At 43.7% G+C, this 24794-nt stretch overlaps 1 protein-coding gene across 8 annotated transcripts in view; it reads left to right on the top strand.

Moving 5' to 3' along the window:
- Nucleotides 1-24794, top strand: part of atp11a (ATPase phospholipid transporting 11A) — a 172343-nt gene that overhangs the window by 13888 nt on the left and 133661 nt on the right. For all 8 annotated transcript variants that reach the window (XR_010018007.1, XM_063048311.1, XM_063048310.1 and 5 more), the window contains one exon: nt 20507-20629. Coding sequence is in view for 5 of the 8 variants with exons in the window: in XM_063048311.1 (XP_062904381.1) it covers nt 20507-20629 (123 nt within the window). In the remaining 3 variants the exon portion in view is untranslated. The remainder of the gene's footprint in view (nt 1-20506; nt 20630-24794) is intronic.

Below are 24794 nucleotides of genomic sequence, written 5' to 3'. Positions count from 1 at the left end.
TGGGGTGTTCCATAGTTGCAGTGGATAACCATGACTACTTCTTCGCTTGACCATGCCCCTGGCTCTCCACTCAATGTTGCAGAACCGCCTTCCTGGTCATTAGATCTCATCTATCCGGCCTGCTGGAGATAAGTTCGCATACAAGGCCAGGCATGTTGCTATCTCACAAGGCTGAGGTCTGCTGGCTCTCCCACCTAGCGTAACCCACCTGTCAAAGCCGTGGCCACTGTTGCGCGCAAGCAGGTAATTGGAGACACAGGTGAGAGTTGAGTGTCTTGTGGGAGCCAAAAATGAGTGACCTGCCCTGAATGGACAAAACAAGCCCCTTTGCCTGTTGTACTACCCCTCCCTGGACACCCTATAATACCCTAATTCAATGATACTTTTGGGGGAAAAATGTAGGATTTATTCTGATTTGTGGGAATCTTAGCCCCATGTCTGTGCAATGGATTCAATAGCACTTGCTTTTCTACAGAAGAGGAAGGGAATGGAGGGGCAGAATCTTGTACTTGACCCCAGTGCCCTGCTTAAGACCAACTAAGCTAATGGGGCTGCACCCATTGTTTACAATATGGAAGTTCTTTCTGTAACTTCTGAATAAAAGCTGTTGAAAATGTAATTGTTTTGTTTGGATGTTCCAACAGCATGATGCTATTGAGGATAAAGCAGCCTGCATGATGAGCAACTCACCCTGAATATTTACACATTTCACCATGGGCAGACCATGACTATATGTACGACTGTAGCACTTAGTGAAAGTATGTTGGATATCGCCTTACAACTGTGACCTCTACAATGAGAAGGATGTGAAACAATGGATCACCCTACCATTGGGGAGCCCCTTCCTTGTTGCAGGTGCCATCAGGACTTGGGAATGTATTGTTATTTCTTCATTTACTGTCACAGTACCCAAACGAGTCATGGTATGTCATAATATCTTTTGTCAAATGTGAATTAGGTCATCTGTTTCCCTTGTTTCTGCCTGTTGATGTGCTTGTGCATGGAAGGGGGCTTTGGGGTTCTGATGTTTCTGTCATTCATTCTTTGGGTTTTTGTTTCATGGATGTCTGTGAAGAGAAAGAATTTCAGGTTGTATGCTGCATACATTCTGTAATATTAAATTGAACCATTTGATTGATCTTGCCATCTTTCAACGTCTTCATGGTGAAATTGAATGCATCTGCAGCATTGTTTATTTATTTTGCCTATATTTCCATTCACGGATCTATTCTTCATCTTCGCGTTTGTAGCTCAAACTGAGGAGGAGAGTTGGCTGATTTCAATGGGGTGGAGGAACGTGTTGGAAGGCAACTATATTCATAAAATGACACAGTACCATGGTTGGCACACATTCTGCCAAGTCTGTGCCAACCATTTTGCCCATTTAACAGTAATCCTACAATAATGCTTTTCCCCACATTTCTATTGATTTCATCCCTACTCCTGCAGTAGTCTATCACTCACCTACTTGCAAATGACAATAGTCAATCAACTTATCAGCCTGCACATTTAAAAAATGTGGAATGAAGCTTCAACATCTGGAAGAAACCTATGAGGTCATCGCAAGAATGTGTGAAGTCCACACATGCCTGTTAACTGGGGGAGCAAGGCAGCATTTCTGTTGGTGTTAGCATTGTGTCTGTCGCACCCAATGGCTAGACTTTGAAGAAATGTAAAAATTGCAAAATAAAAGGTCTTTAAGGCGCAAAGCAAAAGGAAAAGTAATTATTCATGGTTGAGAGAAATTGAAGTTAATTTTAAATCCAAGAAAGATAATAAAGTTTCCAGAAATAGCAGCAAGCCTGAGAGTAATTTGGAACTTGGCGGAGGATCAAGAAATTGATTTATATATTAAAAAAAAGGCCAAGTAGTGTGAAACGAAAATTGACTGGCAGAGCTTCTGAGCATACAAAATGGAAATGATAAGCCAAGGAAATGTTGTTCCCTGCAGACTCACTATGGAGCAAGGGTGTCGTAGAGGATAAACCAAGGCAATTTCATTCCCTGCAGACTGACTGGGGAACAGGGGAGTAGCAGAGGAATTAAACAGTGACTCTCTCATGACAAGAAATGAAGAATTCATTTGAAGAAATAAAGCAGGGTGTTAGAACACTAAGGTAAAAATTGCACCGAGAAGCTAGGGAGAATAAAGACCGACAAGGATCCAAATCCTGGTGCATGGAGCTAGTGGAGTCATTGGTGATGGTGTTTCCAAATCTGTTAGATTCTGAAATTGTTGCTGTGAATCAGAAGATTACAACTATCCCTCATCATTGAAGAGAGGACAGAGAAAATGGGGAATATACTTTTGGCTGAACTGTCAGTGGCAGTGAAAATGTTGGTATTTATGATGAAAGATGTAGTGATCGAATGCCAAAGAATACTCTGACTGAGTTGAGTCAGCATATATACACTGAAGTTATTGGTGATGACTACTTGTCAACTTGCCCAGTCTGGGCAAGGCTGGTCTCTTTGGACTGCGCGGGTACAGTAAGTGTTGGCATCGGGCCGAAACCCAGCTACAAATAAAAGGAGGGTAGGCTCAAGTAGGGAGGCCATTATTGGAGTGAGCCACTGATAGAGTGTGAAGGCTTTGGCTTGAAAAGCTTTGACGTGAACAGGCGAGGACACAGTTAAGAAGAGGTAAGCCTTTTTCTTTCTTGGTATAGAGCAGTCAGGATAGGACGCTCCTCCTGTCAGATGTGGGAATTCAGGATACCTGGCAGTTTCCTTGATCGCTGCATCTGTGGGAAGTACTCCCAACTTCGGAGCCTGACTGACGGGGTCAAGGAGTTGGAACTGGAGTTGGATGTATTCAGGATCATTTGGGCTGAAGATACTATAGTTGAGACTTTTGAAGTCTCAACTATAATAGGTGTTCACGCCCAGAGTACAGGCTTCAGACAGTAGATGGGTGACCACCAGGAGAGGTAAGGGGATTAGGAAGTCGGTGCTGGGTTCCCCTGTGGCCATTTCCCTCAGCAACAAGTATACCTATTTGGTTATGGCCAGGAGGATGACCCATCAGATCATGGCAGCAGCAGCCAGGATGGTGGCACTGTTTCTGGCTCTGAAGCTTGACAGGGAAGGGTAAATTCACGCAGTTCAGTAGTGAAAGGGTACTCGATGGTTAGGGGGACAGAAAGGAGATTCTGTTGCCGCAAAAGAGACACCAGGATGGTGTCATAAACGAGAAAATCTGTAGATGCTGGAAATCCAAGCCACATACACAAAATGCTGGAGGAACTCAGCAGGCTAGGCAGCATCTATGGTGGGGGGGGGGGAGAAAAAGTACAGTTGATGGTGCAGTCCACTCCTGCCTGAAATGTCGACTGCACTTTTTTTCCATTGATGCTGCCTGGCCTGCTGAGTTCCATCAGCATTTTGTGTGTGTCACCAGGATGGTGTGTTGCCTCCCGGGTGCAAGGGTCCAGAATGTATCAGAGTGGCTGCAGAATATTCTTAAGTGGGAGGGGGAACAGTGAGAGGCTTCAACAGTTGGCTCCAATGACATCGGCAGAAAAGGCCAAGGGGTCCTGCGCAGTTAGTATATAGAGTTAGGAAGGAGGCTAAAGAGAAGCACTTCCAAGTTAGCAATCTGAGGATTACTCTCTGTGCCACGGGCTAGTGCAGGTTGGAATGGGGCAATAGCACAGATGAATGAGTGGCTGAGGAGATGGTGCAAGGACACTGTTTCAAGTTCTTGGATCATTGGATTTTTTTTCTGGGGAAAAGGGACAAGTTGCACCTGAACTGGAGGGTAACCAATCTCCTGGCCGGGAGGTTTGCTGATGCTACTCGGGAGCATTTAAACTAGCTTTGCAGGGGCTGGGAGCTGGAGTCCCAGGTCAGTAAGGGAAGGATTGGACCAGAAGGTAGATGTCAGGGAAAGTACTGAAAAGCAAAATCGAAATAACAGGTATGATGGGTTGGATAGTTTGAAGTGTGTATGTTTTATGGGTAGGGGTGATGAACTTAGATCAGTACCTGGAACAACAATGTTGTGGCCATTACTGAAACTTGGTTGAGAGAAGGGCAGGAATGGGTGATTAATGTACCAGGTTTTTGAAGTTTTAGAAAACAGAGGAGGAAGTAAAAGGGATGGGGAGTTATACTACTAGCCAGGGATAATATCACAGCTGCACTGACACTGAGTCCATTTGGGTGGAACTCAGGAATAGGAAGGATGCAATCACACTGATGGGATTGAACTACAGACCCCCTAATAGTCCCTGGGACATTCAGGAGCAGACAGATAATCAGGTTAAGGAAATGTGTGAAAATAGTAGGGTTGTTGTCGTGGGGGGGAGGAACTTCAACTTCCCTAATATAAACTGGGACCACCTTAGTGTTAGGAGTTTAAATAGGACAGAATTTAAATATATCCAGGAAGGTTTCTTAAATCAATACGTGGATGGTCCAAGAGCTGAGGGGCAATGCTGAACCTGGTGTTTGGTAACGAGCTTGGCCGGGTAACCAACCTTTCAGTGGGTGAACAGTCATGGAAGAGTGAGGACAACTCCATAACTTTCAGGATAACTATAGATAAGGATGGGTATGGTCCTTTTGGGAAGTGTTAATTGGGAACACGTTTTCTCTGGCAAGTCCACATCAGACATATGAGGGGTGTTTGCTGGAAAGGTATGCTACTGTTACAAGAAAGGATGGGGATGGAAAGATGAGAGAACCTTGAATGTTAGAGAGGTGATGCATTTAGTCAAGAAAAAGGAGAAGTATGTAAAGATTCGGAAGTCATGATCAAATGAAGCCCATGAGGATTACAAAGAAGCCAGAAGACAACGAAAGAAGGGAATTAGGAAAGCCAGGAGGGGCCATGAGAAGTCATTGTCAAGTAGGATTAAGGTGACTCCCAAGGCATTCTATACATACCTCAAGAGCTAGAGGATAACTGGGGAGAGGGTGGGATCACTCCAGGATAAGGGAGGAGAACATTTACTTCGATGTGGAGAATGTGAGTGAGGTCCTTAATGAGTACTTCGCTTTAGTATTTACCAAGGAAAAGGATGTAGAGGACCAGGAGAGCAGTGCTAAGTGTATAAATATGTTAGGGTGTTTAGAGGTCATGGAGGAGGAAGTGTTGGGCCTGCTAATGAGTATTAAGGCCTGATGGGATTTACCCCAGGTTATTGAAGGAGGCGGGAGATGAGATTACTGGGCCCTTGACTAGGATCTCTTTGTCCTCTCTAGCCAAAGGCGAAGGCCCAGAGGACTGGAGAGTGACGAATGTTGTAACTCTATATAATGAAGGAAAAAAGTTAAAATACTGGAAACTATAGACTGGTGAGTCTCACATCAGCTGTAGGGAAATTGCTGGAGAAAATTCTTGAGGTAGGATATATGAGCATTTGGAAACCCATGGCTTAACTAGTGAGTGCCAGCTTGGTTTTGTGCATGGCTGGTCGTGCTTTGCCAACCTGAGAGTTTAATGACAAGGTGATGATAGACATTGAGGGTAGGGTAGTGGATGTTGTCTACATAGATTTTTGTGAGGCATCTGACAAAGTCCCTCATGAGAGGCTAATCCAGAAGATTAAGATGCATGAGGTCCACGGCAAATTGGCTGGTGGGATTCAGAACTTGGCTTGTGCATACAAGACAGAGGATAGTGGTTGAAGGGACTTATTCGAGCTGGAGGTCTGTAATTAGTAGTGTTCCACAGGGATCTGTGTTGGGATCTCTGCCGTTTGTGGTGTATATAAATGACCTGGATGAAAATGTAGATGGGTGGGTTAGTAAGTTTGCGGCTGACACCAAAATTTGTGGAGTTGTGGATAGTGTAGAAGACTAGCAAAGAGTACAGCATGATATAGGTCAGCTGCGGATAAGGGCAGAGAAATGGCAGATGGAGTTTAACTCAGATGAATGTGAGGTGTTGCACCTTAGTAGGGCAAATGCAAGGAGGTAGTACTCGACTAGGGGCAAGATCCTTAACAGTGTTGGCGAGCAGGGTGGTCTTGGGATCCAAGTTCATTGCTCCTTGAAAGTGGCTACACAGGTGGATAAGGTGGTTAACAAGGCTTATGGAATGCCTGCTGTTATTGGTCAAGGCACTGAGGTCAAAAGTCAGTAGGTTATGTTGCAACTTTATAAAACTCTGGTTACGCCTCATCTCGAGTATTGCATACGGTTCTGGTTGCCCCACTATAGGAAGGATGTTGCAGCTTGGGAGACAGTGCAGAAGAGATTTACCAGAATTCTGCCTGGTTCACAGGGCATGTGCTTTCATGAGAGGCTGGATAAACTTAAGTTGCTTGCTCTGGAATGCCAGAGGCTGAGGGAAGATCTGATAGGTTTACAGGATTATGCGAGGTGTGGATAGAGTGGACAGAGAGTATCTGTTTACCAGGGGCGAAATGTCTAACACCAGAGGGCATGCAGTGTGTGTGAGAGGGGGTAGGTTCAAATGGAATGTGTGGGGTAAGTTTTTATTCAGAGTCGTGAATGCCTGGAATGTGCTGCCCGGTATAGTGGTAGAGGCAGATGCATTAGAGACTGAGATGTTTGCATAGGCACCCGGATGTAAGGAAGATGAAGCGATACTGCCACTTCCTCTGTGTGCCTTGCCAAAATATGATTCACCAAATAGTTGGTTACTACCTGTTATGTTGCTGGCATTTAGGTCAGCAATGGAGGTCCTCCATCTCTATCTGTCCTTGGCCATCAGGATTCTTCATTGTTGCTTTCGTAATAATTTCTCTTTGCCCGGTCGGGGTTGTTGGCACTGATGCGCCCCCAAACCTAGTGGACCACTCTTAGTCTGGCCTCTATCCTTTGACCTGTTTGGCATGAGTGACCCTACAAGGCCCTGACTTCAGCCAAGATAGCTCTCCGGGTCATTGAGGCACACAAGCCTCCTAACCCTACGACAAGGTTGTGGTCCTCCTGGAGGGTTAACCAAGTACTGGGAAGAATAAGTGCATGGCCTTTAGTTTCCAGCCTTGCCTCTTCCCTAGCAACTGGCTATTTTCTCTCTCTATCCCTGGCTTCTTTGAGGGGGGAGAAAAAGATCTGGAGTTGTACCTGTCCCAGAAAAGAGCTCTGAGCACATCCTAGGACCTACTTTCACATTCTTTGTGTAAGCGTAGTGGTAATTATGTACTTGTACACAGCTGCTGAACTCCATGCAGCATCTGTGGTTGATGTACCACTGACTAGTGGGTGTATTCTGGGCAGGTAACGCACATGGCCTAAAAAATGTGATGCATGTGGCTGATCTTGTGCACTTGCTATTAATTTGAGGAGTGTTGATGTTACTGCCGAGCATTGCCATTTTTGAATAAGTGCAATATAGTTTGTGAAGACATTACTACATTATTAGGCCAGATTTAGATTCAGGAATGGCAAAAGAAAAATGACATTTCCAAACCAGGCTGTTGTTTGGCTGCCGTCTACCATCACTGCAGGACTTGTCCAGAACAAAAATAAAGCAGGAAAAGTCTTTGTTAATGTCACTTGTCTTTTCACTGGGAAGTGTTATTGGGTTATTAAATCACAAACTTGCCTCCATCTTCAAAGTTTCCCTCCCCAGGCAGTTAATCTGATGAACCATTCTAGTTGGCTTCCACCGCCCACTCTCTCTATGTCCTCAGCCACAGCGCTGTAACACTTTAAACAACTTTTGATAATGTTTACATTGCAAATGCTTGCTGGTATTTGTGTACACTTTATTACTTGCCTAACTTTATTTTTATATAATTCTCTGCCCATTTATGATTGTTAAATGTTTTTGCTGCATGACAGCAAATTCCTAATGCATGTAAATGAATTTGGTGAATATCTGCTGATCCTTGGTGCTTTTTGAGTCATCGTCATAGAACACTACTCTTTATCTGTCCAGTCCCATTGAGCAACCTCCCATGTGGAACTCTCTCTGAGGCCTTGCTAACATCCATGTAGACATATCAACTTCCCTGGTAACTTCCTGAAAATTGTAAGATTGCTTAGAGACAACCTACCATGCAAAAAGCCATATTGACTATCCCTAATCAGCCCCAGTCTATCCAAATACTTATCTATTTGGTCCTTTAGAAAAACTTCCAATAACTTGCCCACTGCTGATGTCAGGCTCACTGACCTATAATTTCCTGCCTGATGCTCAGAGTCTTTTTTTAACAATGAAACAACTTTAGCAATCCTCCAAATCCATTGGCACCTCTCCTGTTGTTAAGGTTGTTTAAATATCTCTGCTAGGGCCCTTGCAATTTCGGCACGAGCCTCCCACAGGATCTGAGGGAACAGTTTGTCAGGCGCGGGGGAATTTATCCACCCTAATTTTCCACAAGGCAACGTGCACCTCCTCTGTAATCTGTATTTGGTCCATGACTTCACTGCAGCTTTGCCTCACTTCTGAAGACTCTGTATTCATTTCCCAAGTAAATACAGATGCAAAAAATCCATTTACGATATCACCTATCTGTTTTAGCTCCATGCAGATATGACCACTCTGATCCTCGAGGACCAATTTTGTCCCGGTCTGTCCTTTGGCTCTTAATGTATCTGTAGAGGCCTTTAGGATTCTCCTTCACCCTGTCAGCGAGAGGAACATCGTGTCTTCTTTCAGCTTCCTGATTTCCCTCTTAAGTGTTCTCTTGCCTGCCTTGTACTCCACAAATACATCATTTGCAAGATGGGTCTGGTGATCATTGGCAACATTCTGAGGGTTGCAGAAAATTGTTCCAAAAATTATTTTAAATATTCCTTTTTTGAACTACTCCCACTGCAATCTGCAGCAGTAACTTCCCTTTGAGCAATGGACTTCTAAACTAACTGAATAGCCTTCAGATTTCACGATCGACGGAAGGACTGGCCAGGCACGGCACCTCTTGGAGGTCGAAGGCTCATCAGCATGGCCGAATGCGAGGCAGGGGGTCGGGGGTGGTATTCCAAGTCGGGTTGAAACTCAGAGGGATGAGCCCTTTTCTACACACATCTTGTTGACAAATGTGCAGTTGCTGGTGAGCAAGATTGAAGACCTGAGGGCAAGTCCGCTGTATTGAAGAGAACTGAAAATCTCTTCCATTGTATGCTTGATTTTTCTCCAGGCATGTTAAATACAGTGCTAAAACCCGAAGGCTTCTGGATTTACAGGATGGACTGAACTGCTGAGTCACGAAAGGCAAATGGAGGAGCTGGGTGTTTAATGATTGAACTCTTGATGGTTCTCCGATATGTAACTTCCATCAAATTGGTATTATAAAGTATAAAGTATAATGGCCTAATGCCATCTGCTTTATTTATCTAGGGAGTTCTCCGTAGTCTTGACCGCAGTTTACATACCATCAGTGGCTGACTATAAACAAGAGCTTGCAATACTGCATGACGCTGTCTGCAAACAAGAAATGGTCCATTCCAACACATTTCAAATCATAGTCGGAGACTTCAACCAGGCTTGTTTGGAGAAAACCCGGCCCGATTATCATCAGCATATAACCTGCCAAAATGGTTATTGTGATGCGTCTCGTGTGGTAGTGTAGTGGGTAGTGCTTGTTACTCTCATTTGCAGCTTCCAGTGATGGCTAGCAGTCTTGCAAAAAGGAGAGCTGAATGTGTAAGTCTCTCCCTGCCAGTACACAACCTCTCCAACAGCAAGCCTCAAATAGTGCCACCTCGCTGACGACACATGGAAACTGAACTCCTTTTGGACTCATTGAAATATAGAGGACGGGGAGGAGGTCTGGCCCTTGAAAATGTATTACACAGACTCACTAGTGTGTGGACATGCCTGGTGCTTGTGAGCCAGATCCCCAGCTATAGGTAAATAGCCGCACTGCCTAGTGGGCAGCCTTGGTAGAGACAAAGGCTATGGGAGTAAACCCAGACAGCAAATCAGGAGTGGAGCCCCGAAGGCAGTGGATGTCATTAACATCCTTCCGGCAGCTCCTGCAGCCAAACCGGTGCCAAACGTATTGCTTCATAAGCTTTCCTTTGGACTATGCTGGTGAGGCCAAGAGGAGGATCTTGATTAGGCATCTCAATCTCCATACCTTCCGCCCAGGCTTGTGATGATGTTGATCTTCACCCATTGTCCTTCAAGACAGATGGATGCAAACCACCACAACCATAACCTGTAGCACAAGAGGTCCCAGCATAATAGATCACTGTTATTCTAAGTTAAGGAATGCTCACCGTTCTTTGCCCAGACTGCATTTCGGTAAACCGGCTCACTTGACTATCCTTCTTCCTGTAGAGGCTAAAGAGCAAAGCTCTAGAGATTAGGACAACAAAGGGGCGGCAGAGGGGCAGCTTTGAGTTGGTGGACTAGACAGTGTTCAAGCACTCTAGAGATCTAAATAAATATACCATGGTTGTAACAGACTTTAAAATGGCTGTAGATGAGTGTGTTCCCACAAAATCATTCAGAGCCTTCCCTAATGAGAATCTCTGGATGAACCATGAGTTCCAAAACCTGAGAGCCAGATCAGAGGCATTCAAGTCTAGAGACCAAGAAAGTTGCACGAGGTCCAGATACAATCTCCAGAAAGCCATCTCACTGGTGAAGTGGAAATTCTGGACCAAACTTGAATCTGCGAAGGATGCTCGACAGTTGTGGAAGGGCTTGAATACTATCATCCCTTATAGTGTTAAATCAAGTGACATGGGAGAGTATATTGACTGGCTGCATCACAGCCTGGTATGGAAATGCCAATGTCCATTATGGGTAAAGTCCTTCCAACCATCGAGCACATCTACATGAAACACTTGTGGAAAATTAGAATTCATCATCAGGGTCCTCCACCACCCAGGATGTGCTCTCTTGCTGCTGCCATCAGGAAGAATGTACAAGAGCCTTATGACTTGCACCAGCAGGTTTTGGAACAGTTATTACCCACTTATCAGGCTCTTGAACAAAGGGGATGACTTCACTTGCCCCATCGTTAAAATGTTCCTACAACCAATGGACTCACTTTCAAGGACTCTTCTTCTCATGTTCTTGATATATTTATGTAGCACACTGTAAGGTTTCACTGCTAATGTAATGGCTTCTCTATTATGTTCCACTGCTAAGGTAGTGGTTTCTCTGTAGCAGAAATGTTTGGGTTATGACTAGAGATAACAGGGCATATTAGCCAATGATCAGGATGTTGTTCGTTCTTGTGTGTCTGGGAGCTGTGATTTCGCAGTCTTTTGCTGGGGAGAGATGAGGAGAGAAGACGCGAATGGAGAGAGTTGGTAGACCGCTGGATGGAGTGGACTTGCCGTGAGGGTCCGAAGGTCAACAACGATCGGAGGAGGTCGATGGTGGACGAACGGCCTTATCAGTGAGCTCCAGCGTGGCGCATTAGACTGTTTCATGAGAATGCGCCTTTTCACCTTTTTCTTTTGATTTCTTTACTAACCATATAGTCAAATTAAGAATTATAAAGTTCAATCATTTAATCACATATTCTGTACTGGTTGTTATTTCATGGTACTGATTTGTAACGGGTCACATCATGCAGCATTCTCCCAAATGAGATTTCTTAAGTTTGGCCGGGCTGGGGGGCTATCATCCCCTATATTAGGCTGCTAGCCGAACTGAGAGTTACATTTATTATTTATTTACAGTATATTATTGCATTTTGCATTTGCACAGCTTGTTGTCTTTTGCACTCTGGTTGAAAGGCCCAGTTTGGTGCTGGTTCATTGATTCCATTACGTTTACTATTCTATATATTTGCTGAGTATGCCCATGAGAAAATGAATCTCTTGCCTATAACCTATTGTGCACTTCCTCCTCCATCTTAACCAGGGACTCAATATTTCTCAAAGCAATGCTCCCTAAACCTGTTGTCCTTTCTCTTTATTCTGACAGGCACATACAAGCTTGTACTCTCAAAATTTCACTTTTGAAGGCCTTCCGCTTACCTTCACCAGAAAACCTGTCCCGATCCACTTCACCAGGTCCTTTCTGATACCATCAAAATTGGCCTTCCTCCAATTTAGAATCTCAACCTGATGCCACACCTATCCCTCTCCATAATTATCTTGAAACTAGTGGCATTATGATCACTAGATACGAAGTATTCCCCTAGACAAACTTGTCATCTACACTGTCTCATTTCCTAATAGAAGGTCTAGTATCATACTCATTCTAGTTGAGAAAATTTCATGAACAGAATTGACAAACTCTATCAGATCCAGCCCTTTTGCAGTGTGGGAGTCCCAGTCAATATGCAGAAAGTTTAAAATCACCTACTATCACTACCACGTGTTTCTTGCAGCAGTGTGTGATCTCTACAAATTTGTTCCTTTAACTTCTGTGGACTTTTGGCTAGTCTATAATATCCCATTACCATGGTCATCCCTTTCTTATTCCTCAGTTCCACCCATGTAACCTCAGTAGACAAGCTCTCTAGTCTGTCCTTGTGAGCACTGCTGTGACATTATTGTCCCAACGAGTAATGCAACCCTTCCCACTCTATCACATCTAACGTAACGGACTCCCAGAGCACTGAGCTGCCAGTCCTGCCTCTCCTGCAACCAAATCTCACTGATGGCTACATTGCCATATTTCCATGTGCTGATCCATGCCCCGAGATCCCCTGCCTTTCCAACAATGGTTGTTGCATCCTTGCATTGAAATGTACACAACTCAGTGCATTAGTTCCATCGTGCTCAATCTTTCTGTTCGTCACCTTGTAGTCTTAACGTCTTTCCCAAAAGCACTGCACCTTCTACTCTGGTTCCTATCCCCCCACAGCTAGCTTAAATCCCCCTCCCACTGTGCAGCACTGGCAAACCCCCCCGCAAGGATATTAGGCCCCCTCCAGTTCAGTCCCTTATGTACACATTTTACCTTCCCTGGAAGAGAGCCCAGTGGTCCAAAAATTTGAAGCCCTCCCTCCTGCATCTCCTTAGCCATATGTTAAACTGTGTGATCCTCCTATTTCTGGACTCACCAGCATGTGGCACAGGTAGCAATCCTGAGGTCACAACACTGGAGGTCCTGTTCTTCGATTTGGCATCGAGCTCTCTGAACTCACTTTGAAGGACCTCCTCACCCTTCCTGCCCATGTCATTGGCACCGACATGAGCCATGACCTCTGGCTCCTCAACCTCCCTCGTAAGAATGCTGTGGACTTGATTTGAGATGTCTCTGACCCCAGCACCTGGGAAGCATACCATTCTGGAATACTGTTCGTGTCCACAGAACCTCCTGCCTGTCCCCTAACCAACAAATCCCCTGTCACCACAGCTGTCCTCTTCTCCCCACTCCCTTCTGAGTCAGATACCTGACAACTGTGGCTTTTCTCTGCTAGATCATTCTCTTCCCCTCCTGCGTGCCCCCCCCCCCAACAATATCCAACCCGGTATACTGGTTCTTATGGGGAACAGCCACAGGGCTACTGTCCCCTGGCTGCCTGCCCCCCTTTCCCCTCCTGATGGTCACCTAGTTACCCTCATCCCTCACCTTGGGTGTAACTATCTACCTCCCTGTATGTCCTGTTGATAACCCCTCATCTTCCCGAATGATCTGCAGTTCATCCAGTTCCAGCCCCAGTTCCTTAACGTGGTCTGAATGAAGGTGCAACTGGATGCACTTCTTGCAGGTATCGTCATCGGGGGCACTGGTGATCTTCCTGCCTTCCCACATCCCGCAAGAGGAGCTTTCCACTATCTTGCCTGGCACCTACACTGCTTTAACTGTGAAACGAGAAAGAAAAATTAAATGAAAATATCTACTTGCAGCCCTCGTCTCTCCTCGCCAAAGCCTGAACTGCCCACTGGCCCACTCCCACAATGGGGGGAAAAGAAAGAAAAATGCTGGAAAAGTTGAGCGTGTTAGCAGCATCTGCAGAAGGAGAAACTGCATTGTGCCCAAAATATGCTGACAGTTGTGGAAGTGAATTTTTAGAGCGAGAGGTTAAGTGGATAACTTTGTCTTCAGTGCTGCCATGCGTTGTGAGTAGCACTAGAACTTCATTAATCCAGGCCATTAGGAAATGTTCCATTACATCCCTGAATTAAGCCTTTATGATATTAGAGGGACTGGGAAGTGAGGAGGTGATGATAGCCAATCTCTCTCCTCAATCATATCCAACCGCTAATAATTTGCAAGGTTCGTCTCGTTAGCCTTCTGGTAATTGTTGACCTTGTATGTTGATGAGTGGCTCAGCGATAGGACTGCTGTTTAATAGTAAGAGGAAGTGATTAGACTCTCAGCGATAGAACTGCTGTTTAATAGTAAGAGGAAGTGGTTAGACTTCCCCTGCTGGAGGTGTTAAGTCATCACCTGGCTCCAGTGTTAATTTGGCACTTCAAACTCTGCTTGGGTTGTGTGGCTGCAGTGATCACTCAGTGTAGGCGAGCACAGAGCAGTTACTGTATTTATCTGTGAAGTTGTCAGCACACAATGGAATCGTCTGCCCCTTGCTCTGGAGAAGCCATTAAATCAGCTGAAGATGCTGTGAGGACCTCTGCAATGATGTATTGTGAAATTCTGTTTATGCTAATCATAATGTACTCATTTATACCAGTCCCATTTACCAGTATTTAGTCTGTTGGCGTTCTGTGCAGGTAGTTCAAATATTCATCAAGATGATTTTAAACTGTTGGTACTTGCCTCCACCTTCTCAATAAACCTTTTGCTTTTTACCTTTCTAATCCTCCATCCTCTACTCTTACATTCCTCTGGCATGTGCAAGATATTCTTACCATCTCACCTGTCATAATTTTGTGTCCCTCTGTCGGTTCCCCTCTCCCAGAGTTTCCTCTGCTTCAAGAAAAACAAACTCATATCTCCTTGTAATGACAATGTCTTGGTGAGCCTCCTTTGTATCCTCTTCAGTACAATCTCTTCCTTTCTATTATGTGGTGACCAGAGCTAATCAAAATATTCCTCTTGTAGCCTAAAAGTTCCACCTTAACTTCTCTACTTGTATTTTATGCCTTGGCTAACATCTATCCTGTCTTTTGCTGCCATCTTAAGATTTTTTAGATTTGTACACTAAGGTGCTGGTTTTCCTCAATGTACCCTACATTGAATGGAGTTGTAACCAGCCATAGTTCTTGTTCATTCATTATATGCTGTGTTGTATGACTTGTATGATCAGAGTCTTTCCATGACCAAGCAACACTCAAAACGCTGGAGGAACTCCACAGGCCAGGCAACATCTATGGGGGGGGGTGGGGGGGAAGTACTGTTGACGTTTTGGGCTGAGGCCCTTCGGCAGGACCATGATTGTTCTTGGCAAATTCTGTAGAAGTGGTTTGCTGTTGCGTTCTTTACAAGATGGGTCACCCCAGCCATTACCGATGCTCTTCAGAGATTGCCTGCCTGGTGTCAGTGGTTGCATAATCAGGCTAGCGGAGAGAAGGAATGTCTTGCTCTCCTTTGCTAGAGATGTGTCTCCACCCTGCCACACAAAGCCATAATTTTAGCCCCCAAATTTATTAATATGCTATGTATTTAATAAAGTTTAGATTAGATTCAACTTCATTGTCATTGTGCTGAGTACAGAGACAAAGCCAATGAAATGCAGTTAGCATCTGACCAGAAATGCAAAGAATAGTGCTATTTACAAAATAACTGCGAATAAAAATAAGTGCTACAGCACACAAATATAAAAATACCGAGACAGTACAATACGGATGCAATACTGCTTAGCGCTGTGATGTGAGGTTCAGCAGGGTCACAGCCTCAGGGAAGAAGCACTTCCTGTGCCTGCTGGTGCGGGAGCGGAGGCTCCTGTAGCGCCTACCGGATGGGAGGAGAGTCAAAAGTCCATGGTTAGGGTGAGATGCATCCTTGATGATGCTTTTCGCCCTGCCCAGGCGTATTTAAGGTAGATATTCTCAATGGTGGGCACTTGGGTGCCGATAATCTGCGGGGCAGTTTTCACCACCCGCTGGAGTGCTTTGCGGTCCGATACGGGACGATTGCCATACCACACTGAGATGCAGTTGGTGAGTATGCTCTCAATGGTACAGCAGTAAAAGTCCATCAGTATCCTGGGACAGAGGTGAGCTTTCTTGATGCTCTGCATGTTGTGCCTTTTTGATCAGGATAGAGGAGTTCAGGGACCAGGTGAGATCCTTGAAAATGTGGACACCAAGGAAATTGAAGCTTGATACATGCTTCACTACAGCTCCATTGATGTAGATGAGGACGTGAGTGTGGCTCCTAGCATGCCTGAAGTCCACAATGATCTCCTTGGTCTTCTGGGTGTTAAGGGCCAGATTGTTGTCGGCACACCACGCGGCCAGGTGCTGGACCTCGTTCGTCCCTGTAGGCCATCTTGTCATCTCCTCTGATCAGGCCAATCACCGTGGTGTTGCCTGCGAACTTGATTATGGAGTTAGAACCATGTACAGGAACGCAGCCATAGGTGAAAGGGGAGTACAGAAGAGGGCTCAGCACACAGCCTTGAGGCACGCCGGTGTTCAGGGTGGCAGTGGAGGAGGAGAGGTTGTCTAACTTAACTGATTGGGATCTGTTAGTCAGAAAGTCCAAGGTCCAATTGCAGAGGGATGAGCTGATACCCAGCTGGCGAAGTTTGGTGATCAGTTTGAAGGATTTACAGCTTGTTAGATTTACAACTGTAATCATCTCTGACTAAAAGTCACTTTTGTAACTCCCCTCCATAAAGCTGATGTTCATTATTAAATCCATAACTTGCCCAAAGGCATGTGTAGTGCTGGTTTCGAGGACAAAAACTGACAAAATTACAACTGATAATTACCTTTTTGGGCTATTGATTTAAGAATAATTAACTCCAGGTCGAACAGTAATCTCACTGGCTGGTACACTGCAATTTTTTTTATGTCTGCTATACCAGTAATTAATTTGAAGTTCATTCCACTTCTGTCCTGACTGGCATGCCACACCAGCACGAGAGCTCAGCGACAATGTGTTATTCAATAGCATTTTAACAGGGTTAATAACCATCAGGATCTTGAACTTTCTTTATTCTTGCATTTGTTGTTTTTGAAAAGGTTTCAGACGGGACCTGATTATGTTCTGGGGCATTAATAACAGGATCTGAATTGGTCTTTAATGTAGAGAGAAATTTGACTTTCTTTACACAAAAATATTGCTGCTTATTAGCTAGTAGTCGGGGATTGATTTTCATTTTGACGTTGGTGGTGGGTTATGCTTGGCAGGGTTAAAGTTGCCATTTCCATTTTAAAGTTCAAAGTAAATTTTATCATCGAAGTACATGTATGTCATATTGTACTTCCCTGTGATTCATTTTCTTGTAGGTATTCACAGCAAATACAAAAACACAATAGTCAATGAAAAGCTGCACAGAAACAGAAGGATAACCAATGTGCAAAAGTCAAATTGTGCAAATACAACAAAAAGTGATGATAATAATAAATAAGTAATAAATATGAGTTGCAGAGCCCTTGAAAGTGACTTGATAGGTTGTGGAACTGGGTCATTGTTGTAATGAGTGAAGTTATCCATGCTGGTTCAGTGTCTGATGGTTAAGGGGGTGGGGTTAATAACTGCTGCTGTACCTGGGGTGTGGGACCTACAGCTCCTGTACCTGGGGTGTGGGACCTACAGCTCCCGTACCTGTTTGATGTAGCAGTGAGGAAAGCATTCAAACATGTGATAGGGACATTAAGCACCTGTAAAGGGGAAAAGGCAAGTTGCAGTTTAAATATGTTTAACTTTAAGATTGCTATATGTGAAAAGCCAATTCTTTTCTACATGGGAAAAATGTCACATTTTCATATGTTGTATTATAGATCAATGACAATAAATTCAGACATATTAAATCCTTAAATGTTTGTTGGATTACTGGACAAAACACCTGAGAAACAAAATATGGCAGTCACTGGGCATTTGAAATATTAAAAAAACTTAATGTTGGAAATATTCAGCAGGTGGGGTGGTCTTGTGGCAAGACAAGCAGGGTTCACCGTTTGGATCAGGGAGTTTTCATGAAGGGCATTTAGACATCAGTTTATGTCAATTTAATAAGGACAACTTGATCCAAACAGACCTTCTGTCACCCTCCTCAATTTGGTACTGTTTAAACGTGACTTTTGGACAGTCCTACAACTTCTAAGGTGGGGGAAAGAATCAATCTCTACGTATTGACTGTAGAGTTTGACCCCTTTGATAAGATCATTCCAGTTTTTTTTCAGCTAGGACACTTGTAAGTTAAACCTCTCTGCTTTTTTTTGTGTGTGGGAAGAGTTTTGGTGGTGGAGAAAACAAGTTCTGACAAATCCTTAAGTCTTTCGAACCTATGCAATGGCGTTTTCCCTAAAATATGACCAGAACTGTGTACAGTGTTTGAGTAGTCGTCCAAATGGTGTGTATACAGTCTCAGTATAATCACTCTCCTCTTGTGTTCTATGTCTTGCCTGAGGGAAGCATCCAGTGTGTACTTTTATACTGCTGTTATTGACCTGTCCTTTTTGAGGTCCACTTCACATTCTCCAAGGATCCTCAGTTCTTCCGGACCACAATATAGTTGCATTTATTGTATATACTCTTGCCTTGTTGGATCTCTTCATATGCAGCCAAGCACTTCGAGATTAAATCCCATTTGCCATTTAAAAAAAAAATTCTCTCTGCTTAAACAATCATTCTGCAGTGAAGTGGCCAATTTTTGTACCATCTACAAAACTACCTTGTGCTCTCTACGCTTGTCAAAATTATTTCAATGATTTAAAATATTCAAAAAGCAACAATTGAAGTCCTGAGTCCTGTGAAATCAACTAGTGCCAGGCTTCCGGTCTCGAAAATTGGCTATCAGTTATTAACCTTTGCTTCCTGCCATCGAGCTAATTTCGGATCCACTTCCCTTTCGGATCCACTTCCCTTTTCGATCCCATTAGCGTCAACTATTTTGGACCAGGCAGTGATACGCTATCTTGCCAAAACTGCATGTACAATAACCTCATAATCGCAAAAGTATTTGAACTACGGCCATTTTTTTCTTTTACGGATGCTTGTTTGTGTATCCTATTGCATGTTTGTGTATCTATTAAAATGGAATGATGACATTAGCCTCTTGTTACTACCTCCAAGTTGCGTGGGTGTGAGTTTTCCTTAACAAATTCATGCTGAGTGTTGCTAATTAATGAAGATTGATGCTGTCCCTTAGAACTCAGGGTGAATTGATATGTGGGACTGGGATATTACAGCTACTATGGAAGTATGGTTGAAGATAATTCATACTGTTCCTTAGAAGCACTCCTATCACTGGTTAAACTGGCTAACTTATAATTGCTTCAGACTTTTTTGTTATTTTTCAACAAAGGTCTCTAGTGTTGCCATAGAAGCCACCTAACAATTAGAGTCAGAACCATTGTAATTTACTTATTTGCTGCATTTATCAGTTTGGGACATGCCTCATCCAGCAATAGATCTGGAAAAATTGGAAATAAAATTTCAAGTTGTGGAAGTAAGGTGGTTGAGTGAACAGAATAAAAGTGATGGGCTTGAGATCAGGAGCAATCACTGGTAATGGTGCTGGTTGAATGTGGCTAAGAGGTGACAGAATAACAAAAGTTGTGACAAGGTATAAATGGGGAACAGAAAGGATCTGAAACACCAGAACAAGGGAGATGGGGAGGGTCAGAATGTAGATACTGAAAACAGGAGAAGAAATCGAATCTCTTCTGGGGTAGAGGTGACCCACACAAGAGAGACGGTGCAGGTGATGAACTGGAGGAGGAACCAATATCCTGGTAGAGATATTGGTTAGTGCTGGGAGGGTCTAAACTCATCTGGTGAGGGAATGGGACTCAAACCAATGGTAAGGTAGATGAGCACATTGAGGCAAATATAAATTGTAGCATGAGCAGTTTTTGTGATACAAGCTGCAGAATCTCATGCCATTTGTCAGAACTGTTAGTAGGGATAGAAGCTGTAATGTGCTTTTGCAGAAATTTAAAAACCTAAACTCGGTGGCCAATTTATTAGTTAAATCCTGTACCTAATAGGTGTTTGTTCATGGTCTTTTGTAGTCAATCCACTTCAACATGTTGTGTTCAGAGATGCTGTTCTGTAGACCTCTGTTGTAATGTGTGCATTTTGAGTTCCTGTTGCTTTCCTGGCAGCTGGGACCAGACTGACCATTCTCCTTTGACCCCCCTCTTTAATAAAGCATTTTTGTTCGCAGAACTGCCACTCACTGTGTGATTTTAGGATTGTTTGCACCATTCTCTGTTAACTTTAGAGACTGCAAACATCTCTGGAGATGAGTAGTTTCTGATGTGCTCAAACCACTCCTCCTGACACTAACAATCTTTCCATGGTCAAAGTTACTCAGATCACATTTCTGACGTCTGGTCTGAACAGCAACTGAAACTGACGACCATGTCTGCAGGCTTTAATGCCATAGAGTTGCTTCCGCATGATTTGCTGATTAGATATTTGCATTAATGAGCAGGTTTACAGAATAGTGGCCACTGTATATTCTATCTTTGAAAGTTACATGACTGCAAACTATATAAAGATACTTATTTCAGCAATTCTTTCAATAGCTAGAAACAATATTGTGAAATGTATTCAACAATAATTGCTGGTCTTTCTGTTTAGTGCGTCGGAGAAGAAAACTGGGTGGATAATCGGACAGTTTATATTGGACATCGTGAACCCCCTCATGGCACGGATGCTTATATTCTACAAAAATATCCTGATAACAGAATTGTATCTTCAAAGGTAAATGTTTACTTTTGTTTTAATTTGGTTCTTTGCACTGAGAATAAAATACTTTGCCACTAGAGACACTGGGGAAGGAATACATGTTCTAATTAGGTTGACTAGACCCAGCCATTGGAGGGGCTGTGAATGGGGTAGGAAATGATTTGTGGAAGCAGGAGATGAAATTTAGAGAAGAAACTGGAAGAAATGTAGTTGAGCTGAGTGGTGTCGAGATTTGGCATTCATCATAAATTTTGGCAAACATCTAAGTGTGTGGTGGAAAATGTGCTGACTGGCTGCATTACAGTCTGGTATGGGAACAATGCCTTTGAGCGGAAAATCCTACAAAAAATAGTGGATTCAGCCCGGTACCCTATGGGTAAAACGCTCCTAAGCACTGAGCACATCTGCATGAAATGTTGCCATGGAAAAGCAGCATCCATCATCAAAGATCCTCACTACCCAGGCCATGCTCTTTTCTCGCTGCTGCTATCAGGTGCCTCAGGAACTCGCACCACCAGGTTCAGGAACAGTTACTATCACTCAACCATCAAGCTCTTGAGCAAAAGGGGATAACTACACTCATTTAAGGACTCTTTTATCTTGTTATTTCGTGCTATTGATTTACTATCTGCATTTGTGCAGTTTGTTTCGTTTACAGTTCCTGATGTCTACAGATTCTGTTTAGTTACTGTTCTATAGATTTGCTAAGTACGCCCGCAGAAAAAGAATCTCAGGGTTGTATATGGTGACATGTATGTACTCTAATAAATTTTATTTTAAACATTGAAAGTTTTTATTGATATCCTCTGGATAGTTGTTACAAGCTCTTCCTTTTTGGGCAAAAGATTTTCTCATGTAAGCAAACTCATGTGATATTTCTAGCTGATGTGTCTTTAATGTTCTGTCTGACAACAGGAAATTGGATACTGTTGGCCTCTGATTCAGATACTTGACACATGGGTCTATTGGCTCTCAACTTTACATTCTGAGCTTTCTCTCATAGCTTTCAAATTTCTTTTCATTTCATTCAGCTGACCTTAAAACTGAATCGAGTGAGAAGTATTACACAATTCTTTACTTAGTGCTAATTCTTAAATGGAATTGCTATTAGTTGTAAATTAATGTATGGAAGCACCATGTAGTCAGAGTTTAAATCCTGATAAAGTTCAGTGTTGAATTTTATATATCTGGAATTTGAGAACTTGCACCAGACAATATAATCACGCCAGCTGCAGCATGCTGTGAACTCTTCTACATGCTTAACAGGAAAGGATAGGAAATGGAATGTTGTCCCTTTCTGATTAATTCTTTGCAAGACTCCAGTGATTGGACCAAAGAGATTCACAGAAATGCAAAACAAACCTGTTTACTCCTAACTACCCATCAGTATTCCATTCTTTGGTTAGCTTCAGTTAGTTTTATTATGCACGGTGGGATATGGGGCAGAACTTTAAAAAGCATTATCATTGCTGACACTGCTTCAACAATATCCTGACAATTGCTATCGACCAGAAGCTCAACTGAATCAGCTGCATAAAGGTAGGTCGGGGCTTGGGTATTTCAACCCTCCTGATGTTCCAAGGCCTTTCCACCATTCACAATCTCAAGTTTGTCTAGTGTAGAGCAGCCGGTTTGATCAACATTTAATCAGCCACACCAAACTTAGATTCACATTGCTACTGTCACACAGCGGCCGCAGTGTGTTCCACCTGTAAAATGCATTGCAGTTCCTCTGACAGGACCTCCCAGATGCATGACTCTGCCACCAACAAGGGCTGCAGACACAAGGAAATGCCTCCACCTGTAGGTTTATCTTCCAAGTTGCACACCAATGTGAGTTGGAAACGGATTTCTCATCGTGGCTAGTTCTTGACCATGCAACTCCATCCCAACACTTTTATGGGAGTACCTTCATCAGAAAGAATGGTCCAGCTTGTGAAGCCTTGTGGCTTCAGTGACCTGGATTCCGTCCTGACTTCCGCTGTCCATTTAGAGTTTGCACGTTCTCTCTGTGGCCGCATGGGCTCTCTCCCATATTCCAAAAAGTGTGGGTTAGTAGGGTTACCAGTAATTTGCCCCAAGTGTGCAGATGAGTGGCAGTATGTAGGTGTGGGAGGGGGTTTGGTGAGATTGATGGGAATGTGAGGGCAGAACAAAATGGGTTGGGGTTGGATGCAAGGGGGTCCCAACCTGGGGCCCACAGACCCCATTGCTTAATAGCTTTTGGTCCCCGGCATGATAAAGGTGAGGGACCCCCCAGATTAGAGTAAGCGGCTGCCAGGCGGTTAGCACAGATATCCCCCTCATTGTGTTTGATGGGGATTCCAGGATTTAGAATCCTTGACAATGAAGGTGTGCTGATATTTCCAAGTCAGTGGTATGTGACCTGAAGTGGAGGTTGCAGATACTGTGGTTTACCTGCATTTCCAGCGCCTGCTCTTGGTGGAAGTGATTGTGGTCTGAGTGTTACAGATGAGTCTGTAGATGTGCACACTAAGACACTGTGCTGGTGGTGGAGGAGATGAGTTTTTAGAAAGCTGGCTTTGAAATTCTGAACATTGGCTCCAAATCCTAGAAATCTCTCAACATCAAATGAAACCATCAGCAAGGAACACATTTCCTGATCACCACCTACCATTGACAGTAATCAAGCAGGTTCCTCCTCCCTGTGTTGTGTTAAGAGATTTGACTGTTTTTGGAACTGCACTCACCCACGCAAACAGCGAGTAGTCTATTGTGCTCCTGATTTACACATAACAGATTATAGAAAGCCCTTGGGACATCAGGAGCCAGGCCAGTCACCGTAGCATCAGTGAACTGGACAATTTTTATGTGGCAGTTGAGGTTTTTATTTGGTCAATTCTAACCCCAATACTGCTGACAATGCACTCAATCTGGCAGCTGTCATTCAAGTCTGCTAACTCTATAGATGGTGGTCCTGCTACATTATTCTTAGTGATAGACATTGTATTTCTTTTTGGGCAGTCTGTGCTTCCACGTATTCAACATGGAGTATTAACTCACTGGTAAGGAGTATGGTAGGGAGGTGGTCAGGCGATGTATTCTTTGCTGATTGTTTAACCTGGTGATGTCAGAATCGGGTTTCATATCACAGGCAGGTGTCATGAAACTTGTTTTGCAGCAGCAGTATGTTAGAATACAGTAATAAAAACTATAAATTACAAGTAGATATTAAAAATAATATTAAATTAACTCCTTCAAGAAGAGAGGGAAATGTATTGGAAGTGTTCATGGAGTTTATTGCTCATTCAGAGATCTGACGGCGGAGGGGAAGAAGCTCCCTTGAGTGTGTGCCTGCAGGCTCCTGTACCACCACCTTGAAGGTAGCAATGAGAAGAGGGCATGTCCGAAATGATGGGGTCCTTAATGATGGTTGTTTCCTTTTTTGAGGCATCACATTTTGAAGGTGCCCTCAGTGTTGAGGGAGGTAGTTCCTACGATCGCGCTAGCTGAGTTTGCAACTCTTTGCAGGGTTTCCAATCCTGTATTCTGTGCGGTGACACCTCCATACAAGATGGTGTTGCAACCAGTTAGAGTGCTCTGCAGACATCTGTAGCAATTTGAGTGTCTTTGGTGACATACCAATTCTCCTCAAGCTCCTAATGAAATATACCCACTGTTGTGCCTCCTTTGTTATTGCATTGCTTGCATATTGCATAGTTTGCATATTGTTGTCTGATTGTTTGTGGTTTTTTAATTGCTATATTTATGCTCTATTCTTGGTTGGTGCAGTTGTAACGAAACCCAATTTCCCTTGGGATCAACAAAGTATATCTATCTATCTATCTATCATTCCTATGTTGGGCTCACGATAGATCCTCGGAGAAGTTGACACCTGAGAACTCGAAGCTGCTCACCCTTTCCCCTTCTGATCCCTCAATGAGGACTGGTGTGTGTTCCCTTAACTTGTCCTTCCTGAAGTCCACAATCAATTGTTTTGGTCTTGCTGAAGTTGAGTTCAAGGCTGTTGCAGTGACACCACACAGACTGATGAACTATCTCGCTCCTGGACGCCTGCTCATTGCCATCTGAAGTTCTGCCAACAATAGTTGTGTTGTTGGCAAATTTATAGATAGTATCTAAGCTGTAACTAGCTACATGTTTGTGGGTATAGAGAGGGAGTGGGACAGCGGGCTAAGCAAGCATCCTTGAGGTATGC

Source organism: Mobula hypostoma, chromosome 5, assembly GCF_963921235.1.
Source record: "Mobula hypostoma chromosome 5, sMobHyp1.1, whole genome shotgun sequence".
NCBI lineage: Eukaryota > Metazoa > Chordata > Chondrichthyes > Myliobatiformes > Myliobatidae > Mobula > Mobula hypostoma.
Note: the sequence above shows the minus strand (reverse complement) of the source record. Positions and strands in the feature narration are given on the sequence as shown.